The 24,993-nt window shown below is 43.6% G+C and overlaps 1 protein-coding gene across 1 annotated transcript; it reads right to left on the reverse strand.

Annotated features, from left to right (window-relative positions):
- Positions 1-1,971: 1,971 nt before the first annotated feature.
- Positions 1,972-24,739, reverse strand: LIX1L (limb and CNS expressed 1 like). Its single transcript, XM_012471956.2, has 6 exons — positions 24,433-24,739; positions 13,193-13,356; positions 11,458-11,598; positions 5,552-5,647; positions 4,880-4,957; positions 1,972-4,526 (listed from the first exon to the last, which is right to left on the reverse strand). Exons 1-6 carry the CDS (start codon positions 24,722-24,724, stop codon positions 4,284-4,286), a joined length of 1,014 nt encoding a protein of 337 aa, XP_012327379.1. The 5' UTR covers positions 24,725-24,739; the 3' UTR covers positions 1,972-4,283.
- Between the last annotated feature and the right edge of the window lie 254 nt (positions 24,740-24,993).

The following is a 24,993-nucleotide window of genomic DNA, read 5'->3' on the forward strand; positions in this document are numbered from 1 at the left end:
GAGTATTCATGGTTTTTAATATTTGCAATTAGTCCCCATACTAATTTTTGCTTATTTTCCCTTAGATTGACTTTAAACATAAATTTACACTGAATAAAAAAATCAATATGTTTCTATTACAAATTTAGATAAAAGCATAACTATTAAAAACTGTTTGCCGGGCAGGCGCAGTGGCTCACACCTGTAATCCCAGCACTCTGGGATCCCAAAGCAGGTGGATCATGAGGTCAGCAGTTCAAGACCAGACTGGCCAATATGGTGAAACCCCGTCTCTACTGAAAAATACAAAAACTAGCTGGGCATGGTGGCTCTTGACTGTAATCCCAGCTACTTGGGAGGCTGAGGTAGGAGAATTGCTTGAACTGGGACCCAGAAAGCGGAGGTTGCAGAGCCAAGATCATGCCACCGCACTCTACCTGGGCTACACAGCGAGACTCCATCTCAAAAACAAAAACAAAAACTGCCCATCTGTCATCTAAAATAATCTCAGAACACATATAAAACTGGGAAATGGTAGGCTGGGCATTGTAGCTCACGTCTGTAATGCCAGCACTTTGGGAGGCCAGGGTGGGTGAATAGCTTGAGTTCAGGAGTTCAAGACCAGGCTGGGCAACATAGCAAGACTCCATCTCTACAAAAAGAAAAAAATTAGTTGGGTGTGGTGGTGTGTGCACAGTAGTCCCAGCTACTCTGAAGGTTAGGGTGGGAGGATCCCTTGAGCCTGGGAGGCAAGTTGCAGTGAGCCAAAATCATGCCACTGCATTCTGACCTGGCCATTAGAGTGAGACCCTGTCTCAAAAAAAAAAAAAAAAACCACTTTGGGAAATGCTGCTAAAGGTAAAGTTAGCTAGATAGCTAAGTGATGGCTTAAGCAAGGGAGTGTCACAGTCATAAGTATTTTATAAATAAATACGACAGTAGTAAGAATTACAAAAAATGAAGAAAAAAGATAAACAACAGTAGTATGGAGGATGTTAAGATCAGAGGTGAAAACCAGCTGGGAAGCTATAGTAGTGATCCAGTCTGGAGATGAGAAAAGACCGAATCTAAACTAAGGCAGTAAATATGGACAAAACATATCAGGAGGTAGGCCAGGCACAGTGGCTCACACCTGTAATCCCAGCACTTTGGGAGGTCAAGGTGGGCGGATCACCTGAGGTCAGGAGTTTGAGAGCAGCCTGGCCAACATTGTGAAACCCCATCTCTGCTAAAAATACAAAAATTTGCCTGGTGTGGTGTTGGGTGCCTGTAATCCCAGCTACTAGGGAGGCTGAGGCAAGAGAATTGCTTGAACCCGGGAGGTAGAGGTTGTAGTGAGCTGAGATTACACCATTGCACTACAGCCTGGGCGAGAAAAGCAAAACTCGTCTCAAAAAAAAAAAAAAAAAAATATATATATATATATATATATAAGGAGATTAGAGGGCAGAGTGGAAAAAAAGGAGATTAGGAGGCAGACTCAACAGTGGTTGATTAGATCAGGGTAGAGAAGAGTTGAGGGTGGGTCTGAGGTGTGTGGCTTACGTAACAGGGTAGATAATAATTCTAATAATAGATCTAGAGAGTCAAAGAGGAATGAGTATGGAGAAATAGATTTTATTCTGGATATGTTTCAAAGGGCTTTTGTCATATTCAGGTGGCCATGTCTAGTATGCGGAAAATAGATGTAAAAGCTCAAAATAGGTTGGGGAAGAAGAAATAGATTTGAGAGTCATATGTATAGTGGAATTGAAGTCACCATAGTGGATGAGATTGCCAGTAGAGTGGGTAGAGCTTGAGGAGAAAGGGCCAAGGACAAAGTCCAGGTTAAATGTCTGGAGAAAGGGAGGCAGGCTACCTTTCCCCAGCTGTACAATCATTTCTACCACCCCAAAAATGCTAATACAAATTCTTATTTATTATATATGTAAAAGGACAGGGATGTTTTAGAACTTCTCTGATATATACGTCTCAAGAAAGAGTCAGTCTGGCTCACTAGACAAAAATCTATTTTTAATTGTATAAAATTATACATATAAAATACATAGAATGTACTAAGAAGACGAGTAAAATCTTTGACACCAAAAGTGGACAGATCAGGAAACAATTTTTCTCAAGCTGTTTGGGGATCTTGCTGGTTGGTATTTGAGGAAAATAATAAATCCAGGAAGTACAAGGGCAATTCTTCCCAAAACTCACAGCGCTTAACCTGCACTTCTTCTCAGAGAAAGGAGCACAGGAGAAACGAGCGTTGATGAGTGCAGGTTATAAATATCAATACAAACACACACACCTGGTATGTCTAGCGGTTTTTACCTTTAGTCCAACCCAACGTGTGTTTCATGGAATACAATGATGGGACTTCAGAACTCTAGCTCTCTTCTGATTGGTAAGAAAAAAAAAAAAATGATGAGGCCTGGAGAATTCGAGGAAGCCTGTTTCAAGCCCCAATAAAATTGTAGCTGGATTCCTTACCTCTAATCCCATAGTACTCGTCACCAACATGATTTCAAAAGCAAGAAGTTGCCTTTCATCTTGCCTCTATCAAATCCAAAAGAGCAAATTATGGCCTAGTTCCTAATCTATTTCTTTTTGTTGTTGTTACACTTGAACTTTCTGTTTGGAACCTAATCTGTTTCTAAAAGCAAAGTCTGTATAATTGTTTAAGTGGAAAGTCCAATTGCAGGAAAACTAAACTTCCCACGCTCCGTTTCGAAATTACATGGAACAATAATATAGTATAAAAGAGATGACAGAAACGGGGGAAATGTATATTAGAGACCTCCAAAAAATTCTCCCAAAGGAGACTACTTTAGCTGCTCTACTCCAGTTTGTTTCTCTCTTATGTCACCCAGGAGAGAGGTGGGGAAGAATGGTATTAAAGACACAAATAGGCCGGGCACGGTGGCTCACGCCTGTAATCCCAGCACTTTGGGAGGCCAAGGCAGGTGGATTACCTGATGTCAGGAGTTCAAGACCAGCCTGGCCAACATGGTGAAACCCTGTCTCTACTAAAAATACAAAATGTAGCCGGGGCATGGTGGCATGTACCTGTAATCCCGGCTACTTGGGCGGCTGAGGCAGGAGAATCACTTGAACCAGGGAGGTGGAGGTTACAGTGAGCTGAGATCATGCCATTGCACTCCAGCCTGGGTAACAGTGCAAGACTCTGTATCCAGAAAAAAAAAAAACCCACACAAATAGCTGATCATTGATTCTCTTTCCCTTCCTGCAGCCTCCCAAGGTATCAATTAGGAAGTGCCAAAATACTAAAGTCTCATTTAATTTTTCTGATGAACTCATGTTCATGTAGAACAAGAGGAAAGAAAAGAGAGAAAACAAATGAGAATCTAAGGTAATAAACAGCAGCAACTTAGCGGGAATATGGGGAACATGGGCCTCACTAACCAAATAGGACTGATAACGCTTCCAAAAAATAAAATGTTGGGTGAAGGGAAATATGGAAATATGTTTTACCTTCTACTAATATCTGCAGGCAGGAAGGTCTAAACACAGGGTTTAACTAAGCTGGGTGAGGAGGGGAGTTGTGCAGAAGAAATACTGAAAGATAATCAGTTTCAAACAAAACCCCCATCTTACTGTAGAGTATATCCAGAAATCTAGACTACTAGTATGGTATACATATGCCCTAGAAGCAACTTAGAGAGTAAACGCCCATGAATTGTTTGTAATTTACCTTGTCCCTGGGCAGTTTCTTAGGAATGGTTTCAGAAGCAAGATCTCTTCTTCCTTCAGAATAATAAGGTAGGGAAGCCTCAAAACAAAGCGGCATTTGGAGGCAGAGAAGGAATAAGGTAGTGGTGGGAGGAAAGGGACACCACACAGGTTCGGTTCGAGAACTAAAGGCAAAATCTTCATACTCATACCCTGTTTGAGCCCAAGAGGAAGCAGAATGAGAGTAAGGATGGGGCATATAATCCTTATCCTGATATTTGAAAAGAAAGAGACATGAACACGGAGTTAATCTTTTAGTGCTACGGAAATGACTACAGAGTTAATTTGGAAGTTTAAGAGCTAACAAAGCTTCAAAGACAACCTGCTCTTTCTTGTAAAGTGGAGTAAAGATGTTGCAAATAAAACTGCATCTAAAAACTGGAAGTAAGAAAAGGGATCTCTTAGCAAATAGGAATCTAGGTGTAGAATTTATACATATATATATATATATATTTTTTTTTTTTTTAAGTATAAAATTGAGAAAGTATGTACAAAAAATCATCCTAAATCTTAGAAAGGAGACATACAAAAAAGGCCGTGGAAAGGGTGGCAAGTATGTGGGTGGATGCCTAGCAGTTGGAAGAATGCATATTGCCCAACTGCCCAGCAGCCAGCATGAGAATATCTTTCTTCTCCTTGTGGAAGCGCAGCTCCTTGCCTGCCAGTCGAGCTTCATCCAGCTCCCGCTCAGTGGAGGCCAGCTCTCTAGACAGTGCCCCTGGCACACTCTGCTCCCGGCTCACCCAGTCCAAGGCCATTTGGTGGCGAATATCATCATCCAGGGCTCGGTGTGAATAATGAGCCAACACCTCCTAGTAGGGGAGGGGAATGTGAACAACATTGAGAAGGTAAAGGTTCATAACATACCACACTGACCCAACTGGGACTAGGAACTCTTAGCTGTAGAGACCTAACTGAGGTCAGCACCTGAGTCCTTCAAGGAGATTCTTAAAGGAAACTTCCTAGTGGGAAAAGCGAGATAGACAATCATAGCTAAGATTTAAACAGGAAAGATGATAGGAATGAAGAGGGTACTTAGGTAAGGCTTTCAATATTCTCAACCATAGGTCACAATAGACCTTATTTGTAACATAATAACCACCTCAAAAGAGTCAGCTGATAGATTCTGCTTCCCTCATTCGCCCCCACTCATAAACTGTCTTACCTGCCGAGAGCATTGTCTTTCCCTCATGGCCTTAAGGCTGCCATTCCAGTGTAGCAGTTGAAAAACTGTCATTAGCTCCTGGGGAAAGAGGATAGGAAGTACGAGGACAGTGATTTTATATTGTGAGGTTGCATCAGAATTACATGGGAAATCTTTTAGAATATGGATTTGTAGAAGCATCTCTCATCACTAACTCTGACATGCCTTTGGGGAAAGGAAAATATTTATTTATTTATTTATTTACTTATCTATTTGAGACAAAGACTTGCTCTGTCACCCAGGCTGGAATGTAGTGGTGCAATCTCAGCTCACTGCAACCTCTGCTTCCTGGGTTCAGGCAATTCTGCGTCAGCCTCCCAAGTAGCTGGGACTGCAGGCATATGCCATCATACCCAGCTAATTTTTGTATTTTAAGTAGAGCTGGAGCTTTGCCATGTTGGCCAGTCTGGTCTCAAACTCCTGGCTTCAACTGATCCACCCACCTCGGCCTCCCAACATGCTGGGATTACAGGTGTGAGCCACCGCGCCCTGCCAGGATTTGAAAAATGGTGTAACAACTTTCTTTCCTTTCCAGTATGGAAGACTTAGGAATTAGTAGGAGGTAGGAGGCATTATATATTATAGTAGCAGGCTGACCATGTTATTAGAGCCAGGAAGTACATGGGAAAGTACCTGGAACTCCAACATTGATTTGCCCTTGTTGGATTCCAGCATGAATCGGAAGGCACCAATCCCTGTATTTGGGTTGTCAGCTTCCTCCCTGTTGCCCTGGTAGTAGAAGAACAGAAAAGACAAATAGATTTTCAACCAGGATTATCATCTTCAGTAGCATTGTCCAAGAGAAATATAATGCAAGCGGCCGGGCACAGTGGCTCACGCCTGTAATCCCAGCACTTTGGGAGGCTGAGGCGAATGGATGACCTGAGGTTGGGAGTTCGAGACCAGCCTGAGCAACATGGATAAACCCCATCTCTACTAAAAAATACAAAAATTAGCCGGGCATGGTGGCTCATGCCTGTAGTTCCAGCTACTCGGGAGACTGAGGTAGGAGAATTGCTTGAACCTGGAAGGCGGAGGTTGCAGTGAGCTGAGATCGTGCCATTGCACTCCAGCCTCGGCAACAAGAGAGAGACTCAGTCTCAAAAAAAAAAAAAATGCAAGCCACATATTTAACTTAAAATGTTATCTCTGCCACATAAAGTAAAAATAAAGAGGTAAAGATTAAAAAAAAAAAAAAGAGGTAAGTCTGGGTGCAGTGGCTCACGCCTGTAATCTCAGCACCGTGGGAGACCAAGGTGGGCGGATCACTTGAGGTCAGGAGTTCGAGACCAGCCTGGTCAACATGGTGAAACCCCCATCTCTACTAAAAATATAAAAATTAGCCAGGCGTGGGGGTGGGTGCTGTAAATCTCGGCTACTCAGGAGGCTTAGGCAGGAGAATCGCTTGAACCTGGGAGGCAGAGATTACAGAGATAGGGCCACTGTACTCCAGCCTGGATGACAGAGCGAGACTGTCTCAAATAAAAGAGGTAAAATTAATTTTATTAATTAAAATTAATTTTAATAATGTATTTTATTTAACCCAATATATTCAAATATCATTTTTCAACTGTAGGCAGTATAAACATTATTAATGAAATATTTTATATTCTTGTACTGAGTTTCTTTTTTTTTTTGAGACGGAGTTTCGCTCTTGTTACCCAGGCTGGAGTACAGTGGCGCGATCTCGGCTCACAGCAACCTCCGCCTCCTGGGTTCAGGCAATTCTCCTGCCTCAGCCTCCTGAGTAGCTGGGATTACAGGCACGAGCCACCGTGCCCAGCTAATTTTTTTGTATTTTTAGTAGAGACGGGGTTTCACCATGTTAACCGGGATGGTCTCGATCTCTTGACCTCGTTATCCACCCGCCTCGGCCTCCCAAAGTGCTGGGATTACAGGCGTGAGCCACCGCGCCCGCCCCATGAGTTTCTTAAATCTGGTGTACTGTGAGAAATTCTGGGTACCAGTGTGGTCTTCTGGACATTTGCCTATTGTGTCTTCTATTAGTTATGTAACCCTGCAGGGTTAGAAGTAAGACACACTGCTCTGCATTCAAGCCTAATGTGTATAAAGGCCAATACAGCATAGAAGTTAAGAGCATGGAGTGAAGCTCCTACAAATAGCGTGGGCTTGGTAAAGTCATTTAACCTCTCTGTTCTGCAGTTTCCTCATCTGTAAGATGGGGATAATCATAGAGCTACCTTAAAGGATTGTTTTGAGAGTTAAATAAAATTTAAGTTAAAATAAAAATTTATTTATTTGTTTGTTTTTGAGATGGAGTCTCACTCTGTCACTCTGTCGCCCAGGCTGGAGTGCAGTGGTGTGATCTCAGCTCACTGCAACCTATGCCTCCTGGGTTCAAGCAACTCTCCTGCCTCAGCCTCCCGAGTAGCTAGGATTATAGGCATGCACCACCCTGCTCAGCTAATTTTTTTTTTTTTTGAGATGGAGTCTTGCTCTGTCGCCCAGGCTGGAGGGCAGTGGCGTGATCTCAGCTCACTGCAACCTCCGTCTCTTGGGCTCAAGCAATTCTCCTGCCTCAGCCTCCCAAATTAGCCTGGCTAATTTTTTATTTTTAGTAAAGACGGGGTTTCACCGTATTGGTCAGGTTGATCTTGAACTCCTGACCTCATGATCCACCCGCCTCGGCCTCCAAAAGTGCTTGGATTACAGGCATGAGCCACCACACCGGGCCACTTTTTGTATTTTTCGTAGAGATGGGTTTCACCATGTTGGCCAGGCTGGTCCTGAACCCCCGACCTCAGGTGATCCACCCGCCTCAGCCTCCCAAAGTGCTGGGATTACAGGTGTGAGCCACCGTACCTGGCCCAGCATTTACATTGTATTAGGTATTATAACTAATCTAGAGATGATTTAAAGCATTCATTCTGGAGGATGTGCATAGGTTATATGCAAATATTGTACTTTTTTTTTTTGAGACTGTCTTGTTCTGTCTGTCACACTGGCTGGAGTACAGTGGTGCAGTCATGGCTCACTGCAGCCTCGACCTCCCCGGGATCAAGTGATCCTCCCGCCTCAGCCTCCCAAGTAGCTGGGATCACAGTGAAGTGCCTCCATACCTAGCTAATTATTTTATTTTTGTAAAGATGGAGTCCCCTTATGTTGCCCAGGCTGTACTGTGCTATTTTATATGAAGGACTTGAGCATCCTTGGGTTTAGGTATCCCTGGGAGGTCCTGGAACCAATCCCACACAGATCCCAATGGACAACTACAGAACCTTTTTTTTTTTTTTTTTGAGATGAAGTCTCACTATGCTGCCCAGGTTGGAGTGCAGGGTGCAATCTCAGTTCACTGCAACCTCTGCCTCCTGGGTTCAAGTGATTTTTCTGCCTCAGCTTCCCAAGTAGCTGGGACTACAAGGTGTGCACTACCACACCTGGCTAATTTTTGTATTTTTTAGTAGAGACGAGGTTTTACCATATTGGCCAGGCTGGTCTCGAACTCCTGACCTAGTGATCCACCCACCTCAGCCTCCCATAGTGCTGGGATTACAGGCATGAGCCACTGCGCTCAGCCAGGAACCATAATTTCTTTTTTTTTTTTTTTTTTGAAACAGGGTCTTACTTTGTCACCCAGGCTGGAATGTAGTAGCACAATCTTGGCTCACTGCAGGCTTGACCTCCTGGTCTCAAGAGATACTCTTGCCTCAGACCCCCAAGTAGCTGGGACTACAGGTGCATGCCGCCATGCCCAGCTAATTGTGTTTTTTGTAGAGATGGAGTTTCGCCATGTTGCCCAGACCGGTCTCCAACTCCTGAGCTCAAGTAATCTGCCCGCCTCAGCCCCCAAAGTGCTAGGATTACAGGTGTGAGCCACCACACCCGGCCTAGAACCGGAATTTCAATAACAATGAATTTGTTTATTTATTTATTTATTGAGATGGAGTTTTGCTCTTGTCATGCAGGCGGGAGTGCAATGGCGCAATCTTGGCTCACTGCAACCTCTGCCTCCAGGTTCAAGCAACTCCCCTGCCTCAGCCTCCTGAGTAGCTGAGATTACAGCCGCCTGCCACCACATTGGGCTAATTTTTGTATTTTTAGTAGAGACGGGATTTCCCCATGTTGGCCAGGCTGGTCTTGAACTCCCGACCTCAAGCGATCCGCCCACCTTAGCCTACTAAGGTGCTGGGATTACAGGCGTGAGCCACTGCGCCCGGTCAACAATGAATTTAGAGCCCATGATCATATAAATACTGCATATCCTACTTTCCATAATCCACTGTCTTTTTTTGCTTTTTTTTTTTTTTTGAGACAGAGTCCCACTTTGTTACCCATGCTGGAGTGCAATGGCATGATCTCAGCTCACTGCAACCTCTGTCGCCCAGGTTCAAGCAATTCTCATGCTTCAGCCCCCTGAATAGCTGGCATTACACCACGAATGTGCCACAACGCCTGGCTAATTTTTGTATTTTTTCTTTTTTTTTTTTTTTTTCGAGACTGAGTCTTGCTCTGTCGCCCAGACTGGAGTGCAGTGGCACAATTTAGGCTCACTGCAACCTCTGCTTCCCAGGTTCATGCAATTCTCCCATCTCAGCCTCCTGAGTAGCTGGGACTACAGGCGTGCACCACCATGCCCAACTAATTTTTGTACTTTTAGAAGAGACGGGGTTTTACCATGTTGGTCAGGCTGGTTTCGAACTCCTGACATCAAGTGATCCACCCACCTCGGCCTCCCAAAGTGCTGTGATTATAGGCATGAGTCACCGTGCCCAGCCAATTTTTGTATTGTTAGTAGAGACGGGGTTTTGCCATGTTGGCTAGGCTGGTCTCAAACTCCTGACCTCAAGCAATCTGCTTGCATCTGCCTCCCAATGTGCTGGGATTACAAGCATGAGCCATCGCGCCTGGCCCTGATTCATTTTATAATACCATTAGGTGACCTAAAAGTAGCCAATATACTTTCCAAAAAATTTTAGTTGGCTTTTTCTTTTTTTATTTGGTTTGGATTAATATAAAAATGTTTTTATTCCCTGCAGATGCTGTTGATTGGGGCAAAGAATAATGGGAGAAAAACGGCTGGGTCCTAAATAACAGAGGGAAACCAACTTTTGATAAAGTGTTCAACAACTAATCCACAAAGCAGATAACTGAAGTAATTTAGTATATGTGATTACTTTTTTTTTTTTTTTTTTTTTTTTGAGGCAGAGTCTTACTCTGTTGCTCAGGCTGGAGTGCAATGGCACGATCTTGGCTCGCTGCAACCTCTGCCTCCCGGTTCAAGCAGTTCTTTTGCCTCAGCCTCCCGAGTAGCTGGGATTACAGGTGCCCAGCACCATGCCCGGCTAACTTTTGTATTTTTAGTAGAGACGGGGTTTCACCATGTTGGCTAGGCTGAGGTGATCCACCCACCTTAGCCTCACAGAGTGCTGGGATTACAGGTATGAGCCACCCTGCCTGGCCTGTAATTACATCTACATGTAATTAAATGCAAATAGAACAGATACTTGGTTTGACTATCAGTGAATTTGTGGAAAGGATGGAAGATGTCAGTGTTAATTCTTTTTTTCTTTTTTTGAGATGGAGTCTCGCTCTGTGGCCCAGGCTGGAGTGCAGTGGCATGATCTCGGCTCACTGCAACTCTACCTCCCGAGTTATTTTTATGTGTTTTTAGTAGAGACAGGGGTTTCACCATCTTGGCCAGCCTAGTCTTGAACTCCTGACCTCATGATCCACCCGCCTTGGCCTCCCAAAGTGCTGGGATTACAGGCATAAGCCACCTCGCCCGGCCGGCAGTGTTAATTTTTAAGATGTAACTCTATATTAAGTCAACTTGGGTTCTAATCTTGGTGTGACCACTTACTAGCTATATTATGTTAAGCAATACTTTACTTCTGTGTTTTTAGTCTCCTCATCTGTAAAATAGGGGCAATAATAGTACTTACACCTCATAGGATTGTTGTGATGATCAAATGAGATAAAATACATGTAAATCCCCTAGAAGAGTCCCTGCTACAAGGTAAATACTCAATTAGGATTAACTATGATTCTTCTTATCATCATCATTTGAAAGAACAGTTGTAAATAAAGAGAGTAAATAAATTATCCTCTTTGTTCCTAAAACAGATAAAAAAAAAAAGACATTTTATTATAAACAGGTTCTTTATCAATAAGATGAAGTAATGGAGGCAGGAGACAAGTGACAATAAAAACAGTCTGATAAAAAAAGGACAGCAGGAACTAAAGTCTTAAGCCAAAATTAGCAAAAGCAAAATTCAACCTCAATTTTCATTTTGGACTAGCTCTACAATTCCATAAATCTGGAATTAAAGATTTCTAGATACCAAAGAGACAATAAAAGAGACAAAACAGCAAAAAACACATAAACAGATATAGCATTAGAGACTGAGACATGTGGAGCACATGACACAATAGACTGATGGAGAACAGACCAAAAGAACAGAGAAGTGGACCAGAAAGAAAACAAGAATTCATTCTCTATTTCACAGTAATTTACAACTTCCCAACCAGCCAGTTCTCCCATTCCCCACTCTCCTTCCTTCCAGCTCCACGTAACTTACATTGAAAGATGCCAGGGCCTCAGAGACACTCTTCTCAATGAACTCATCAGTGATTCTTCGGGAAGGATGTTCATTAAACACAGAATTCATTAGCGCAATCTTTGCAGCACTTCTCCGGGCCTCAGCTTTTGTGGGGCAAAACTAGGCAGGGGAGAAAGAGTGAGAATATGTGTATTTGTGTATCTGAGAGAGAGGAAGGAACAGTGGGAGGGAAACACTTGAGACAGAAAACACTTGGATGCTTTTTGGATAAATCAGTTGTGTTCAACACGGTCTCCAAGGTTTTTATTGTAAAGTGGTTGGGATGTTTGGAAACATAATTTTGATTCAACATCCTGAAGTCATTAAGGAACTAGAGAGGGCTGTAGCTCATACCAAACTGAATGCAGAACAAGGAAGACTGCTTAAGTCAGCATATAATCACTGGACGTGAAAAATACCCGTTTAAACTGTTAACAGAATTAATTACTCAAAGATAGTAGTGAAAGAAGACAGACACAGTCTTTGCCTACATGGAATATAGTGCACTAGGAGAGACAAACAATTGATACGTTGTAATAAGTGATATGATAGGGGAAGTTCAAGGTGCAATGGAGACACATAGTAGGGCTTTTAACCTTGTCTAAGGGTTACACAAACCATATGGAAAACAGAGCAAAGGTGTTTATTATTTGCTCTAAATTCCATTTCAGACTTTTTTTTTTTTTGAGACAGAGTCTTGTTCTGTTGCCCACGTTAGAGTGCAGTGGCTCACTGCAACTTCCACCTCCTGGGTTCAAGCAATTCTCCTGCCTCAGCCTCCTGAGTAGCTGGGATTGCAGGTGCCTGCCACCCAGTCCGGCTAATTTTTTTTTTTTTTTTTTTTTTTTTTTTTAAAGTAGAGACAGGGTTTCACCATCTTAGCCAAGCTGGTCTCGAACTGCTGACCTTGTGATCCACCCGCTTCGGCCTCCCAAAGTGTTGGGATTATAGGCATGAGCCACCACACCTGACCCCATTTCAGACTTTTAAATTGACATTTCTGAAGGCTGCTTCCCTGTCTGCAATGTAAAAAATTGATCTTTGATGAGAATATTCATACTAGTCCATAATTTCTCATTACCTCATAATGGCAACCATTCTTTTCATCATCATAGGTATTTCATATAATTGTAGAATGTTAGTATAGAAAAGACTTTAGAAATAATCTAACCTATCTCCTTCATGTTAGATGGGAAAAGTGAGGCCCACAGATTTGCCCCATTGACATTCAGAAGAATGGGAATTTGGATCTCCTAACTCTTAGATGAGTACTGTTTCCACCACACATAGTACCTCCGATTTGACCTCTTAGAGAACTCCAACACTGCTTTCTTTAGTAACTGCCTATGAAAAAGCACTGGATGCAAGGAATACTACTGTTCTATATCCTCAATAAGACATGGAAGAAAGTTGGAATGCAATAACTGAAGCCAGATCAGAGTATGGGTTGGATGCTGGTAGTCTGATATACTGAACAAGGGCATATTCATAACTGCTCAAATTCAAAATGGGTTTGAGTTTTTGGAAGGAAAGCATGGTACTGAGGTTCCATTATGGTCAAGTGGGCCTCAGACGCTTGTCAGAATAATTTTCCCAGAATTGATTTAAGTCCTCCAATATATGATTTCAGGCAGTTTAATGGCCAGAGTGGTGGAGAAAGCCCTTACTAACATCTAAGCATTTACCTTTGCTACTGTCACCTTACAACTCTTACCTGGAAACTCCCAAAGCAACTTCCCCCAGGCAGGGTGACGTAACAGACATAAGGAGGGCTGTTGGAGGGAACCATCTCATAAACCACTAGAGCCCCATTCTTCAAGTCAGCCCCACGGGATTGCTTCATCTGCCAGAATTCCTGAAGTGCCTCCACCACATTCACTACAAAAGAGAAGTAGTTAAGTTCAGCAATGAGAACACCTCTAAGTGGTGCTACACTTCAATACAGTACCTGTAATCTGTACCTACATTAAGAGTCTGCCTCTTAGCTCCCTACCTATCACTATTTAAAAGCATTTAAATTAATAAACCTAGACTGTGATTAAGTTAATTTGCCTAGGAAGACCAGAGTATGCCTACCCTCCTTCACCACTTTTCTAGTTCACATTTTATTTTATTTAAATATTTTTTCACTACCACCTCCAATCTGAATAGTTCACATTTTAACTTGGTCCTAGAATAACCTAAATTTTGGAGGCAGAGTTCCCAGTGTCAGCAGACCATTATCACTGCCTGATGAAATACAAGTAGATTATTCCACAGTTGGTTAGCTGGCCCAGGATGATAACCACCACGACCACGATAAGAGCTAACATGTATTGAACACTTACTGTATGTCAGGCATTTCTGTAACTGCTTTACATGTTTAATCAATCACAGCAACTTTATGAAGCAGATATTTTTACTATCCCTATTTTTTTTCTTTTTTTTTGAGATGAAGTCTTGCTCTATTGCCCAAGTTGGAGTGCAGTAGTGCAATCTCGGCTTATTGCAACCTCTGCCTCCTGGGTTCAAGTAATTCTCCTGCCTCAGCCTCCTGAGTAGCTGGGATTACAGGCGTGCACCACCACGGCCAGCTAATTTTTGTATTTTTAGTAGAGATGGGGTTTTACCATGTTGGCCAGGCTGGTCTCGAACTCCTGACCTCGTGCTCTACCCACTTTGGCCTCCCAAAGTGCTGGGATTATAGGCGTGAACCACCGCACCCGGCCTACTATCCCTATTTTACAGATGAGGGAAATGAGGTATAGAGAGGTTAAATAGCTTGCCCAAGGTTATACCAGCTAGAAAGTAGCAGTTTGAGTATTCAAACTCGAGCACTCTTGGTTCCAGTGAGTATTCTTTCATGCAATACTGCTGGCTTAAGGAAATATAGCCCTTATAACCATTCTCAAGCCTGGGCTTCTAGTGAGCACATCCATTGCCAGATTCCTTTTTCACCCTACAGTACTATGTATATACTATGAGTAACAGAAGCCAGGGCATGGAGGTTAGAGAGAAAATTTCTCTTTTGAGGCTTTACCTGGGTATAAATGATTTTTGGAGGAACTATATGCTGGGATGGGAAGCAATGCAATGGGAAGCAGTTGGAGGACTTTAAAAAGAAGCAGGCCTCCCTGCGTTTCTCATGCTCCTTCACATCTTGCTAGGTACACCAAGATTGCGAAACCCTGACTGCTCTTTACTTGGGCTATTTTTCAGGACTCTGCTTGTAGCAAGAAATCTTGAGGGATGAGGTACTGTCTTCACTCAAATAAAGAACAAGCTTGCTTCAGCTTGTTATAAAACGGCAAGTTCCACAAGCTGCAGGTTCTATAAGTGTTCCTCTGCTGTGAAGCAACCCATGGCCTATGCAAGTATCTACCTTAGCCCTCTGCGTTGGACTTGGGAGGAGGCAAGGAGGACTAATAAAGACATGATGCTCATGCTACTTGCTGTGCTATGAATAATAAAGTCCTTTGTCTCTGATCTTGAAGTCTCTTGACTTGTGCCAGCATCCATGAAACAATAAGTGGCTAATTTATTAGTTGTAAGCAGGCTAAAATCAAACTCCAGACCTGACACTGTATTCTAGAACACTTCCTCTCATCTCCTACGTTTTCCTTATGTAGCCAACAGTGTAGAGAGGGAAAGAGATATTAACCAAATCTCAAACAAATGTAAAATTGCGGCTGTGATCAAGTTCTATAAAGGAGTGATGGATGTCGAAGTATCTGACCTAGTTAAGAAGGTCAAAGAAAGCTGCCCTGAGGAGGCAATATCTAAGTTCAGGTATGACTAGGAATTCACTAGGCAAGAGATGAGAGGACAGTGTTCTGGGCATAAGGAGCAGCATGTACAAAGGCTGGTGACAGCAGGGAACATGATGAATAAAGGGGCTTGATCACTGTGGCTATGAAAGAGTGAGTGAGGGGAAGGGTAATGCAAGATGAGGTTGCAAGAAGAGGCAGGGACCAGACCAAGTAGGGCCTTTTAGGCCATGTTAGAATTGAGTATTGGCTTTATCCTAGAGCAATAGGAAGCAATTGGAGGACTTTAAAAAGAAGGGGGGATTCTTCTGAACTCAGCTCCAAGGAAAAATAACTTTTAAAAAAGAGGCGGGGCATAGTGGCTCACATCTGTAATCCTAGGACTTTGGGAGGCCGAGATGGGCAGATCACCTGAGATCAGGAGTTCAAGACCAGCCTGGCCAACACAGAGAAACCCCATTTCTTTTTTTTTTTTTTGAGACGGAGTTTTGCTTTTGTTACCCAGGCTGGAGAAACCCCATTTCTACTAAAAATACAAAAATTAGCTGGGCGTGATGGCACATGCCTGTAATCCCAGCTACTTGGGCGGCTGAGACAGGAGAATCACTTGAACCCAGGAGGTGGAGGTTACAGTGAGTCAAGATTGCGCTACTCCAGCCTGGGCAACAGAGCAAGACTCTGCCTCAAAAAAAAAAAAAAAAAAGGAGGGATGAGATCAGTTTGCTTTTAGAAAGGATCACATTGACTCTAAGGTTTCAAACATTTCAAATAGTTTTAGCTAAAGCCTCATAATAATAAATTATCATTATCACACATACTCTCCAATATCCTGAAACACAGTGACCACTCTCCCTTTTTTTTTTTTTTTTTTTTTTGAGACGGAGTTTCACTCTCGTTACCCAGGCTGGAGTGCAATGGCGTGATCTCGGCTCACCGCAACCTCCGCCTCCTAGGTTCAGGCAATTCTCCTGCCTCAGCCTCCTGAGTAGCTCTGATTACAGGCACGCGCCACCATGCCCAGCTAATTTTTTTTTTTGTATTAGTAGAGACAGGGTTTCACAATGTTGACCAGGATGGTCTCGATCTCTCGATCTCGTGATCCACCCGCCTCGGCCTCCCAAAGTGCTGGGATTACAGGCTTGAGCCACCGCGCCCGGCCTCCCTTTTTGTTTTTTTTTGAGACAGAGTCTTGCTCTGTCACTCAGGCTGTAGTGCAGTGGCACGATCTCAGCTCATTGCAACCTCCGCCTCCTGGGTTCAAGGGATTCTCCTGCCTCAGCCTCCCAAGTAGCTGGGACTACAGGCATGCGCCACCATGTTTGGCTAATTTTATTTTTGTATTTTTAGTAGAGGTGGGGTTTCACAGTGTTAGTCAGGATGGTCTTGATCTCCTGACCTCTTGATCCGCTCATCTCAGCCTCCCAAAGTGCTGGGATTACAGGCGTGAGCCACTGTGTCCGGCCTTTTTTTTTTTGAAACAGGATCTCACTCTGTTGCCCAGGCTGGAGTGCAGCGGAGTGATCTCAGCTCACTGCAACCTCCACATCCCAGGCCCAAGTGATTCTCCAACCTTAGCTTCTGACTAGCTGGGACCACAGGCACATGCCACCACACCAGGCTAATTTTTGTATTTTTTGTTGAGACAGTGTTTCACTATGTTGCCCAGTCTGGTCTCAAACTTTTGAGTTCAAGTGGCCTCCCAAAGTGCTCCTCCTCCACCTTGGCCTCCTAATGTGCTGGGATTACAGGCGTGAGCTATCATGCCTGGCCTCTCCTCCCCTACTCTTAATCGTAATAAAGGCTCATTCATTATTTCATATTTCCTTAATTCAGATCTGCCAAGAAGACACCAAGATGAGATAGGCAATTGCAAGATATTTTTTGGGGAGGAAGTAGGAGATGACAGGGAGAGCCTTCCAAGCACAGCAAAGCTCTGACAACTGTGGAAGAGAGGGAAAGAATGAGGTCTAGATATGACAGTCTCAGATTATAGCACAGTTTTAAAAAGGATTTGGCTAAGCCAGTGAGAAGTCCTCGTGCCAAAGGAATCCCACATCTCACCAGCATCCGCCTGTGTTAATACCCGGGATGTGCTCAGTCATTGACTGGGAGCACCTACAGGAAGCATAGTTCCTGCAAATATGATTATGGACGCAAATGTGCAACTTTGTGGTGCAAATGTGGTTATGGATGGCCCAGAGTGGGCAGTAGCTGAGGCTGTTACTTATGCTCCCTGCAGCAGGCGATCTGAAATGCACATTTTCATGGCTGTCATATACACATGCAAAAATTTGAGCACTTAATAGGTACATGCCATTATTCTAAGCATTGGGCAGGCAAAGAATAACACACAGTTCCTGCAAGCAAGGAATTTATTTTATTTTATTTTAGAGATGGAGTTTTGCTCTGTTGCCAAGGCTGGAGTGCAATGGCACAATCTCAGCTCGCTGCAACCTCCACCCCCTGGGTTCAAGCAATTCTCCTGCCTCAGCCTCCCGAGCAGCTGGGATTACAGGCACACACTGCCAAACCCAGCTAATTTTCATATTTTTAGTAGAGACAGGGTTTCACCATATTGGTCAGGCTGGTCACGGACTCCTGACCTTAGATGATTCACCTGCCTCGGCCTCCCAAAGTGCTGGGATTACAGGCATGAGCAACCACACCCAGCAAGGAAAGAATTTAAAATCAGTGGCCAATAACAAATGATCTTGCCTGATCTGTGACTAAACAAACACTCATGTATTAGCCTGAGTCTGAGAAGCAGGATAAACTCTTTTTAATAACATATATTTAACTGACTTCTAAGAATGCTCATTCTTCTATTAAAAGACAGCATGAGAACACATGTCATCAAGACCTCCTGAGGCTCTGTCAAGGGCAAAAAAAAAATTTTTTTTTAATTTAAATTTAAAAATTAAAAAAAAGATCCAGCATGAAAAGAAAACTCTTTCCCACCCTTGGTTTTGGCAGGGCTCTTCAAAGGTCAATACTGACCAGAAAGCTCTGCTATCTTTGTTCTTTCCACGAGATATTTTCAGCTCCAGTTCCCTCTTTGAGACAGTTTAGCACAATGCACTGGGTGACAGCTCTCCTGACATGCAAACAACAGGGAGAATACTGGAATAAAGAGGAAGAGGAGGAGACCACCATAATTGGAAAGGTCCTATTTAAAAGGATGTGTTCAGTCTCTATCCAGTTAAACACTTCTTGACACAGACTAGAGAACCATTTTTTAATGATTACTAAAAGCCAAGGGACGTGGGGAGTCTTATTTTACAAATGTGAATATGAAATGATAATTGGGTAAAGTGGTCAAGAAAAAAGCAATTGTGATCTGCATTTGAAAATGCTTCTAGACTCATTCATTTTTAGAGCTGGAAGGAACTTTAGAGATCATCTAGTCCGGTGTAAGCTAAGGAAGGATAGAAAACTTCTTTGAGGTCACATAGCTATGGCAGAGTTGGGGCATGAATCTAGATATCCTGGGGCTAATATTCTTTCCAATTTGGGAATCTTAACCCGGGCTCCAAGGTCCAGTCCATAGCTGAGCTTCACGGGGGTTCACAAGCTTCCTAAAAAAGTTAAGTAAAATTATGTGAGTGTGTGCCTATGAGTATTTGTGCATGTGTATGTGTGGAGTGCCCACTCTTTCTTTTATCATATTTTCAGTGAGGAGCCATGGATATAATGGTTTACATAAGGATGGCTAAAGAACATTTAGGTGGAAGGGTAGGGATGGCTGAGATATACACATTTGACAATTGTTTTCTCAAAATCCCTCACAAGAAAGACCAAGATAGGAACATTTCAGTGCTTATACCCTGCTGTTGAATAACAAAAAAGAGAATAATTTAGTTTTTGCTTTTAGGAGATAAAATATATGAAAGTCTAAGTGGAATGATAAGTAGTGATCCTTTTCAGCCAAAATAAAAACTTTTTTTTTTTTTGAGACAAAGTCTCGCTCTGTCACCCAGGCTGAAGTGCAGTGCCATGATCTCAGCTCACGGCAAACTCCGCCTCCCAGGTTCAAACAATTCTCCTGCCTCAGCCTCCCAAGTAGCTGGGATTACAGGCGCACACCACCACACCCAGCTAATTTTTATATTTTTAGTAGAGATGGGGTTTCGCCACGTTGGCCAGGCTGGCCTTGAACTCCTGACTTCAGGTGATCCTCCCACCTCGGCCTCCCAAAGTCATGGGATTATAGGCATAAGCCACCGCACCTGCCTAAAAACATTTATTTTTTGAGGCAAGGTCTTGCTCTACGGCCGACGCTAGAATGCAGTGGCACAATCACTGCTCACTGTAGCCTTGACTTCCTGGGTTCAAGTGATCCTCCCACCTCAGCTCCCCAAGTGGCTGGGACTACAAGACGCACACCACCATGCCTGGATAATTAAAAAAATTTTTCTGTAGAAATAGGGTCTCATTATGTTGCCCAGACTGGTTTCAAACCCTAAAGTTCAAGCAGTCCTCCTGTGTTGGCCTCCCAAAGTGTTGGGATTACAGGCATAAGCCATCGTGCCTGGCCAGGATAAAAATATTAAAACAATATATCAAACTAAAGTAAAATTTTTATATCATAAAGATAAATACAACTTTGTCAGGAAGGTAATTAACAAAACTAAAAGAAAAAGAAAGAATAAATATAACTTTGTGGTAGGGGAGCAGGAATAAAGCGATAATGAAATTAAGAGGTTATAAAAAGGTTCTCTTTGATCATACAGGATCATGAGAAAGACTGACCCTATTCACATTATTATGGAAGATAGGGAAGTTGGTTAGAAGTATTTCATCTATTTCCTATTTCAATCTTTAGAAGGTACATCTGCCCCTAAATAGCCCACAGTGCACAGTCTCTTTGGAAGGAGAGACTGCAAAGTTAACAGTGACTTTGAGAGGGGACTCTGGTAGACTGAATAATGCCACCTGCCAAAATGTCCATATCCTAATCCTTGGAACCTGTGAATGTCACTTTATCTGGCAAAGACTTTGCAGATGGGTTTAAATGATTTGAGATGGGGAAATTACCTAGATTATATAGGTGGGCCCTAGGGAGGCAGGCTGGGCACATTGACTCATGCCTATAATTCCAGCACTTTGGGAGGCCAAAGCAGGAGGATCACTTGAGGCCAGGAGTTCAAGACCACCCTGGGCAACATCGTGGGATCTTGTCTTTACAAATGTTTTTACAAAATCAATCAGGTGTGGTGACATGCACCTGCATTCCTAGCTACTTGGGAGGCTGAGGCAGGAGGATCACTGGAGCCCAGCAGTTCCAGGCTGCAGTGAGCTATGATTGCACCACTGCAGTACAGCCTGGGCAACACAGCAAGATCCCATCTCTTAAAAAAAAAAGGAGACATATTTGACAAAACACAGAAGAGGAGGAATCACAGAGGCAGAGATTATAGTGATACAGTAATAAATCAAGTAAAAAACCAATGTCAGCAGCCACCAGAAGCTAGAAGAGACAAGGAACGGATTCTCCCCTACAGCTTCTTGAGGGAGCACAGCCCTGCCAACACCTTGATTTTGGCCTAGTAATACTGATTTTGGATTTCTGGCCTTCAGAACTGTGAGAGAATAAATTTCTGTTGGTTTAAGCCACTAAAGTTGTGATAATTTGTTACAGCCACCACAGGAAACTATTATAAGGGACTAATCCAGCATTTCCAAAAATTGGAACTATTCAGCCCAACCCATTTAACTCCAGTCACTTACAGAAAAGAAGCTGTCCGTGATTCTGAGGAAAAGGAACAACTAAACAGAAAATACTACACAAGATTTACTTGTTCAACATAGTGGAATAGCAGGGCAAAATCTCCAATCATGCAGCCATATTGTAACATAAAAGGATAGCAATAATTCTAAAACAACAGGTTTGAAGAAGGAAATGTAGCGGTTACAGAGCAAGGAAAGTGAGTTACTCAATCCTGCCAGTTTAGATTGCCAGATGTCAAACATGAGAAAGAGACTATATGCCATAGAAAAAAGAGGGCAAAGTAAATGGTAATGCAGAACAATACCTATCATTTAGTTTCCAAAACATTTCCAAATGCACAATAATAGCAACCACACTGAGTACCACCTGCTGCATGCTTTCTATTTGTTATCTCATTTAATCCACACAAAACTATCAGGATAAGTACTATAATACCCATTTTACAAAAAGTAAGCAAGTTAATGAACAGGCCAGAAATGGCAGAATTGGATTTAGAAACAATGTTTGTTTGGCTCCAAAGTCAATCCTCTTTGTATTGGGCTAGCCTGCTTTATTACACCATTAATCCTCACACATGCTCGGTAAAGTGGACTGTGACCTCCATCAAGATAGGGACTAAGTATCTGCCTTGTCCACCACTGCATCTGGTGATCAGTAAATATTTGTTAAATGAATGGAGAGAACAGATGAGGCATACAAAGATTAAGCAACGTCTCCAAGATCACACAGCCAACTATTTGGCAGGGCTGGGTCCTCTGATTCCAAATCCCATGCACTACGAACTTATTAAGATCCTACAGAATACTGAGCTATGTGTGTATCTTGGGTAAGTGGGTGAGGGAGGCAGATAAAGGTCAGAAAAGTGTTTTTAAATAAATAAATAAATACTGATATCCCCACATGAGTGAAGGTAGATCTAAACACTGACTGGAAAAGTTGAGTTTGGAGCATTCAGGAAGCAGATGAAGGATGTTAATTGAAGGTGATGTGGTAACGCATTGCTGGATGAAGGAATGAACTGTCTAGTCAGAGGCCAAGTAAATTGTATTCAGGGGAATACAGCCATTCCCCCAAATACCATGCCATCAGTCACAAGGGTACGTGAGTACATGCCAGTGGCAGCTCTGCCTAAGAATTGAAGCAGAATAAGTGATTCCATGTGGTGAAGAACTTCTGAGCCAAATGGGCAGAGATTCTGCTTGCCTGAAGCTGAACTATCTGCCAGACTCTCCTAAAGTACTGGCTGGACACCCAGACTGGAAATGAGAAACTCAAGAATAATGAGAAAGACTGCGATGGGAGGATGAGGAGATAGGAAAGAAAACCACCACAGAGTCTAAAGCCTGACTAATTGCCTTTTGTCAGCACAATCCCCTTGTTCCCTCATCCTTGCTAAGGAAATGAAAGTTTTTACAGGATGCCCAGTTTAGGAGCCAAAGCAGAGGCTCTCCAGGTAACACAGACAAGAAAAAGGGTGTACTCCTCTATAATGTTAATAAATGCCTATGGAAGCCTTCAGATTCAGTGTGACTACTAGGGGCTCCTCCTGTGCCCAGAGGCAAAAACCTTCCCTTGATCTTGACTTAGAGACTTCAAGTAGTAGGATAGTAGCCAATAGCAGTTCCATCACACAGCCTTGTTAAATCCAGGGATTACATTGGAAAAATAACAGTATTTCCTCATGAGTTTTGGATTCATCGATTTGCATCCCCAGCACCTGACAGAGTGCCTGCCCTATAGTTGGAGTTCAAATTGTATGAAGAACAAAGAGAAATTGATGATAAATGAATCATTAGGCACATACAGCAAAATGGCTCTAAAAATCTGTTTTCACAGGATTTTTGGGTTTACATTATCAGGATTTAAGAGTGGGAAAAAATGAAGCATGTTCTACTTAAGGAATGATGAACCAACAAATTTGAGATAATAATCATTTTTAGGTACCCATTATATGTCAGTTGCAATGTCTCAGTTAATCCATATTGTAACCCTTGAGGAAACTGAAGCTCAGTGAGGTTAAGACCATTCCCCAAAAGTTTAGCTGGTAAGTGACAAAGATCTCCAAAGCCTGTGTGTGCTCTTTTCACTAAACTTTCTTAAAAAAAGAAAATCTACAGAAAAGCTCTGTAACTTTTCTCTATATTGTTAAACTAGAAAATTAAAGATATAGTCACTTCCAGGTCAAGCAGGACCTGGCCAAGCAGACGGGAGGAATGTCTCTTTTTTTTTTTTTTTTTTTTTTGAGACAGTCTTGCTCTGTCACCAGGCGCCAGGCTAGAGTGCAGTGGCACGATCTCGGCTTACTGCAACCTCTGCCTCCCAGATTCAAGCAATTCTCCTGCCTCAGCCTCCCGAGTAGCTGGGACTACAGGCGCGTGCCACCAAGCTAATTATTGTGTTTTTAGTAGAGGGGGTTTCACCATGTTGGCCAGGATGGTTTCGATCTCTTGACCTCGTGATCCGCCCGCCTCGGCCTCCCAAAGTGCTGGGATTACAGGCATGAGCCACCGCGCCCGGCCAGGAGGGACGTCTTATAAATTCCAGGCTTAAATTCTGTATTCTATACTCTTCACTATATGTTCCTTATTACTTACACTATAAATCTGTAACTCAAACTCAGACAGGAAACTACACTAGTTAAACAAAAACGACAAAACCCTCACATCCCTCTTTCCAGAAATTAGACATCTTTAAGACGAAGATTTCTAACCCAAATAGTTTCTAACCTGGCGCATTTCCACAGAATTTAACATTGAAAGAGCCAAGGCCTGGGATTTATCCTCAGTTCCTGGGCAAGGGCCAGGAAAACAGAGCCAGACAGCAAGGCCGGAGTTGTGAGTCTCCATACTAAAAAAGATACCAAAGTAAGGTACTAAGCCACAGGAGGCTGCTGTGGAATCAATGGTAGAGGTCCGGATTTAAATGCACAATTATTATGAGTGACTTGCAAAGGCACTACCGAATTCCCCAGTAAATGTGCAGTTGCACTGAAATTTCAGAGTGAAGTAAGTAAAGAATTTAAAAGTCAAGGTTAAGGAGCTGAAGCAAATTAACAGGGGAGTCCAAGAACTGCAGAGATGACAGAGGAAAGATTGAGAGGGTGTGGACGAGAAACTGGATCTGAAATAAAAGACAGGACCCCACACAATGGGGACTGGTTCTCAAAGGCAGAGAGATGTTAAGGTATTACGCTAGAGGAGGAATTCCATTTCTAAAGGAGAAAAGCTTAAGAAGAAAAGCGGATTGTGTCTGGAAAAGGGTCCCTGGAGAATATATTAATAACTCAGTAACGGGGAGGAGGCAGGAGGCTTAAACGTGTGTATGAGTGTGTGCGTCTGTGCGTGTGCGTAGCCCAGAAGGAAACTCCCCAAAAGGAAATGCATGTGAGGGCTCCATGCCAGGAAAAGCGATCCGGAGGACTGTGGGAGCAAGGCTCCCTTACAGAGGGTGTCGCGCAGGAGGCCAGACTCGCAGACTCACCTCGGCCATAGCCCTGCGTGTGCTTGGCGAAGCTCCTCACCACGGCCTCCACGGCCTCTCGCAGCACTGCCGGGCTCCCGGCAGCGCCGGGGGGCAGGGGCAGTCCCGGGGCCCCAGACAGGAGCAGCGGCGGCGGGGGCGGTGCGGGAGGCGGCGGGGCAGGCGGGGGGCCCGCAGGGGGTGTGGCGGCGGCAGCCGCGGCCCCAGTCACTCCGGGCCGCAGCGCTCGGAGAGTGCCCCTCCCGCTGGTGCCCACACCAGGCTGCAGCCTCTGCGCTCGCATCGTCTCCATCCCGGCCGCCTATGGAGTACCGCCCCGGAGCCTGCCAGCCTGGAGAGCTAACGGTCCCAACCACCCTAGTCAGCTTGCGCCTGGGGACTGAGGGCGGTGCTGGGGCCGAGCCGTCAGTCAAGTGGGGGCGGGAACGAGCCAGGTCCCATGCCAATCACCAGTGACGGGGCGGGAGCTGGAGGGCTCCTGCTCCGCCATAGGCGAGGAGGGTGGAGCTTCTGAGAACCAATTGCAAAGAGAAAAAGCGTATCCTCTGAAAGGCAGACGCA

Source organism: Aotus nancymaae, unplaced genomic scaffold (assembly GCF_030222135.1).
Source record: "Aotus nancymaae isolate 86718 unplaced genomic scaffold, 86718_ANA_hifiasm-v0.15.2.pri h1tg000108l, whole genome shotgun sequence".
NCBI classification, from domain to species: Eukaryota; Metazoa; Chordata; class Mammalia; order Primates; family Aotidae; genus Aotus; species Aotus nancymaae.

Bases quoted from the DNA above. Each gene is read 5' to 3' on its own strand.
- LIX1L (XM_012471956.2), bottom strand. From the start codon at position 24,724: ATGGAGACGATGCGAGCGCAGAGGCTGCAGCCTGGTGTGGGCACCAGC. The intron at 4,958-5,551 runs GTACTTTCCCAT...CTCTTTCCCCAG, and splicing joins AATCAATGTTGGAGTTCCAG to GAGCTAATGACAGTTTTTCA. The intron at 4,527-4,879 runs GTAAGACAGTTT...CTCCCCTACTAG, and splicing joins AAAGACAATGCTCTCGGCAG to GAGGTGTTGGCTCATTATTC.